General features: G+C 39.3%; 1 protein-coding gene across 1 annotated transcript in view; it reads right to left on the bottom strand.

The window, feature by feature from the left end:
- Positions 1 to 468: 468 nt before the first annotated feature.
- tpd52 (tumor protein D52) overlaps positions 469 to 4,170 on the bottom strand; it is a 15,761-nt gene continuing 12,059 nt past the window's right edge. Inside the window, exons 5-6 of the mRNA XM_014005858.1 lie at positions 2,423 to 2,471; positions 469 to 1,833 (exon numbers count right to left, since the gene is read on the bottom strand). Coding sequence (XP_013861312.1) covers positions 1,717 to 1,833; positions 2,423 to 2,471 — 166 coding nt within the window. The 3' untranslated portion in view covers positions 469 to 1,716. The remainder of the gene's footprint in view (positions 1,834 to 2,422; positions 2,472 to 4,170) is intronic.

Here is a 4,170-nt window from a genome sequence, read left to right as displayed (position 1 = left end):
AATGCCAACATCCAAAATAAGGGGGCGCCTAAAATACSTTTAAATTGTGGTTGTTGCACAAAAACACCAAACCATAAATAAAACTAGGATCTATTTTTTGAAATAACCTAAACTTTACTGCAGAGTCTCTGTTTCAGATAGTAAACACAGCAGTTTGAGAGCAGCAGCAGCAGCCAGCCCCGGCTCCAGCCAGTCTGCTGGGAAACTAAAAATAAAAATAATCTAATCTGTGTCGTTTGTCCTTTAGCRCCCTCACGTGTTCAGAGTTGGTACTGCACCTGAATCAGCTCAGTTTAAACTCAATAATCTGACACTTTATTGTTCTGATCAAAGAGGCACGTGACACCTTTTTTTTTTACAATTTTGAACTCCACACCCCTACCACATGACTTCAGAGTCCAGTTTAAATGCTTTTTATTCGTTTTCTCTGCAGAACAAAAAAAGGATATAAAAATCAGCAAAAATAAGTCACAGATTGTGTTAAAGATTTTATTATTATTATTAATCTAAGAAGAAAACATTTTGACACTGCATATCTGCTGAGCCTTCTGTCCACCAGCAGAGGAGGACCTGCACCCGTTTTATCCAGAAGGAAAAGTATTAACATTTAAACTTAAATGTGTTCAAATGGGCTAGTTTTAACCTTGTTTCTTACGTTGCACATGAGCCAAATGGTGAAGCTTTTGTTTGGCATTTTGAGACWTTAATAAAAAGCAGCGTGAGGCAGATATTAACGGTTCTACTGATGGAGCAGGTGTTTGGTCGATAAGGACGCAACAATTGAAAGTTTCCTTGATTTAAAAATAACAAAAAAAAAGGAAATATCACAGGAAATGCTGTAACTTTACAATCTTTCCTCTTACTGTAACCCACGAGGAGGTAGGTRTCACCTCCCTCTCAGAAACAAAAGCTCCAGTGTTTAAATATTGATCTTGGCCGGCTGCGGGGAGAAACATTTATTTGGTTCGCACCTCGGGTCAAGGCTGGACCTTGACGCCTTGTTTGCTCTGACTGCTCTGCTGATCTTGGCTGTTTTCCTGGAGCTTTCTAAGCGAGGGGACCACTTTCTGTCAAACGAACAGAGAGGAGGAGGAGGGGGTTTAATCTGAAGCTCGTCAGTAGTTTCACAAACACAGTGGAGAATCTGACCCATAAATCTGAGCTGCAGCTACAGTGTTTAAATGACACAATAWGATACATTCACGGTTTTGGACAAAAACCCAAAGCAAACCAGGAACAACCCCAAACTGTAGACATGACACCAGTTTTTATAACAAACAAGGCTGTAAACTATCTGATTCGTACGTAAAAAAAAAAAAAGAAAAAGCGTAAATACTTCTCTTGTGCAACTTTTTCTACATTTGATTGTTAATTTAATAAAGAAAAATATATACTAGAGTGTTTGGCTGGTTAAACAAAGGCAGACAAGAACAAAGTGCAACAAAAATGGATTTAAAAAGAAAGAAGCTCAACATGAAGRAGGGTTTCTGCTCCTCGCTGTGACTCTTAATAAACACGGCGCACATGAAGCCACGCGCACGACCCGTCCCGGGCTTTCAGTTTCCCCTGAAAGCGAAGAGGCGAGTGCGCGTGTTGGGGAGGAGAGAGCGAACAATCAGAGTGCTGAAGGCTGGAAGTCACTGGTTTCACAGAGAGAGAAACTGGCACATCACAGTTAAAGAGGGGGGCAGGGGTCAAAAGGTCAGTGGGTCAGTCTCAGTGCGTCGGCGTGTCCTGGGTGGGGGAGTCCTCGGACTCGTTGATCAAAGACTCGGAGGTCTGGGGAGCGCTGCTGTCTGAGTTGGCGGGACCACCGGGGGGCGTGATCTTAGTCTGAGGAGAGAAATTTCTTTAATGATCCACAGAAAATGAGCTGATTTATTCATTCATTTACTACCTTTGTGGGGACTTCCCTTCATTTCTACATCCTAACAATGACCAGAAATGTCCTCACAACAATATAAAAAACACAACCTGTGAAATATAACATCTTTATTTCCAATAAACTCAACATTTCTCCTCATTCTGACAATCATTAATATAAAAACAGTAAAGTTTATCTTCTCTTCAGTCAGTCAGATATTTTAAATGTGAACTTCTGTGGAGAGGTTATAAACAAATAATATGTTTGAACGACCTCAGTTTGGGAAAATCAAGTTTAATTCTGACGAGAACAACTAGTCTGAGTCRAGGTGGGTTTCTATCATCTTTAAACAATACAGAAGCACAAACAGCAGCTTCCTTGTTTCTAACAGAGTAACTGTTTTATATTTAGGTTGTTTAAGAAGGCAGTGATGCATTTTGGACGGTTTATCCACACTGAGGTTGTTCAAACAGCCATCTACACGTAACTTTCAACTCTTAAAACAATAAAACTAGCTCTTTGTGAATTTCTACAGCTCAGACTTCATTAATACGTTACCTTCAGTGTTTCAACTTTCTCCTCAAATGACTTAAAAGTCGGTGCATTCCTGTGAAAGGCAAAAGAAAGAGACATGAGTGACTGCATTTTTCTGACACATAATCTGGATTAAAATAGAGATTAAATATTTTCTCTTTGAAAAAGAGGTTTGACTTTTAGTGGAGGAAAGTGACCTCATAAAAATGTTTTTACTGAAAACTGAAATAAAAAAAATTAGCCGTGAAGAGAAAGCAGTAGATTGTTTTTTTTTATTCCAAATCACAAATCRTACCTAAGTTTTAACATCAACTACTGATAAATTATTGAATGTTCAGGTTGTTCATTAACCTCATCCAGCCAGATGCTGCTCRGTTTGTCCGCCTCGACTTTTATCTCCAAACTTCTGGTGAGATTTCTGCGAGCCCGACCGAACGGCCGCCTGGCTGAGTGAGATTAGTGAAGCTGCGGCGTCGCTGATAGCAGACGCTCCTCTCAGACCTCCTTGTTTCATGCAGACTAACTCAAACATGCTGTGGTCTGCTCTGTATGTAACTCTACGTGCTGCGCTCCCAGGAGCTCTCCTTACCTGATGACAGGCATGCTAGCTGAACGCTGCACTGACTGTAAACTATCCGACAGCATTATGAGGGAGAAACAGAGYGTTAGTCATCAGAGCAGATCATCAAAACATTCAACACCTCTCAGGTCGCCTCTCATCACTTCACACTCATCGGCTTGCTTTTCTCAGCACTAGGGTTGGGCAATATTGGCAAAAAAATTAATCACGATTAATTGTGTTATTTGGCCGATAACGATTAATTTGACGATTAATCCCCTGGAGTCCCTTATGTCCTGGTCACATGACCAATTTAGTGAGAAAGATTTGCTCTTCATACAAAATTTGTTCCAAATTATGTCAAAACTACATATTTCAGGCTGTACATCAAATTTTAAATTGTGTTGATAGATAAATAAATTACAGAACTATTTTAAAAAATGTTCATCATATTTGAAGTATAAAGGAGCAGCGAGAGGACTCTGCCTGGTGGCATTAATCATATTAATCGTCAAGTGCCAAAAAGTAATCGATTAATGTTTTTCTGACGATTAATTGCACATGATACGATTATGCCCAACCCTACTCAGCACACAGCAGCTTTCAGGGGTTAATAATCTCRTTAGCAGCTCAATAATCCAGAGAGAAGCAAGATGTAGGAACAGAAGACAGATTAGGAGCTGGGTGTTTAACTTATGCTTCTGAGAGAAAGAGAAAACAAGTGATTTGAGCGTTTGCTGCGTCAGTTCATAAACAGAACGCAACKATTTGCAAACWAGTTCAATTAAAWGTCATTGAAAAGAAAACAAAAGTTGTTTAATCTGATTGGATTTGATGTTGGCAACGTTTTCCATAAAGCTGGAGAAGATGCAACAAAAGAAACACGTCAGAAATAAAACCAACAGAGGAGTGTTCCAAATAAATCATCATTAGCAATATTAGCCTGGTTTTATTAATCACTTTTTTCTTCAATGTTAGCATTTAGCAAACATCACTTATAAAAAACAACAATAGAAAATGACTGCTGCAGTTCCACAGACACACACTTAGACACACCCCACTCCCCTGATTTAAATCCAGTCTGTGAATTCTGTAAAATAATCTGCTTCTTATAATTACATCAAGATGCAGCCATTTCAGCCTCTGATGAAGATCATTTGGTGAAATACAGGCTTCCTACAGTTCCAGGAAAGTTAAATTTAAGACTTTTTAA

The sequence above is a fragment of the Austrofundulus limnaeus genome, unplaced genomic scaffold (genome assembly GCF_001266775.1).
Source record: "Austrofundulus limnaeus strain Quisiro unplaced genomic scaffold, Austrofundulus_limnaeus-1.0 Scaffold32, whole genome shotgun sequence".
In the NCBI taxonomy this organism is placed as follows: domain Eukaryota; kingdom Metazoa; phylum Chordata; class Actinopteri; order Cyprinodontiformes; family Rivulidae; genus Austrofundulus; species Austrofundulus limnaeus.
Note: the sequence above shows the minus strand (reverse complement) of the source record. Positions and strands in the feature narration are given on the sequence as shown.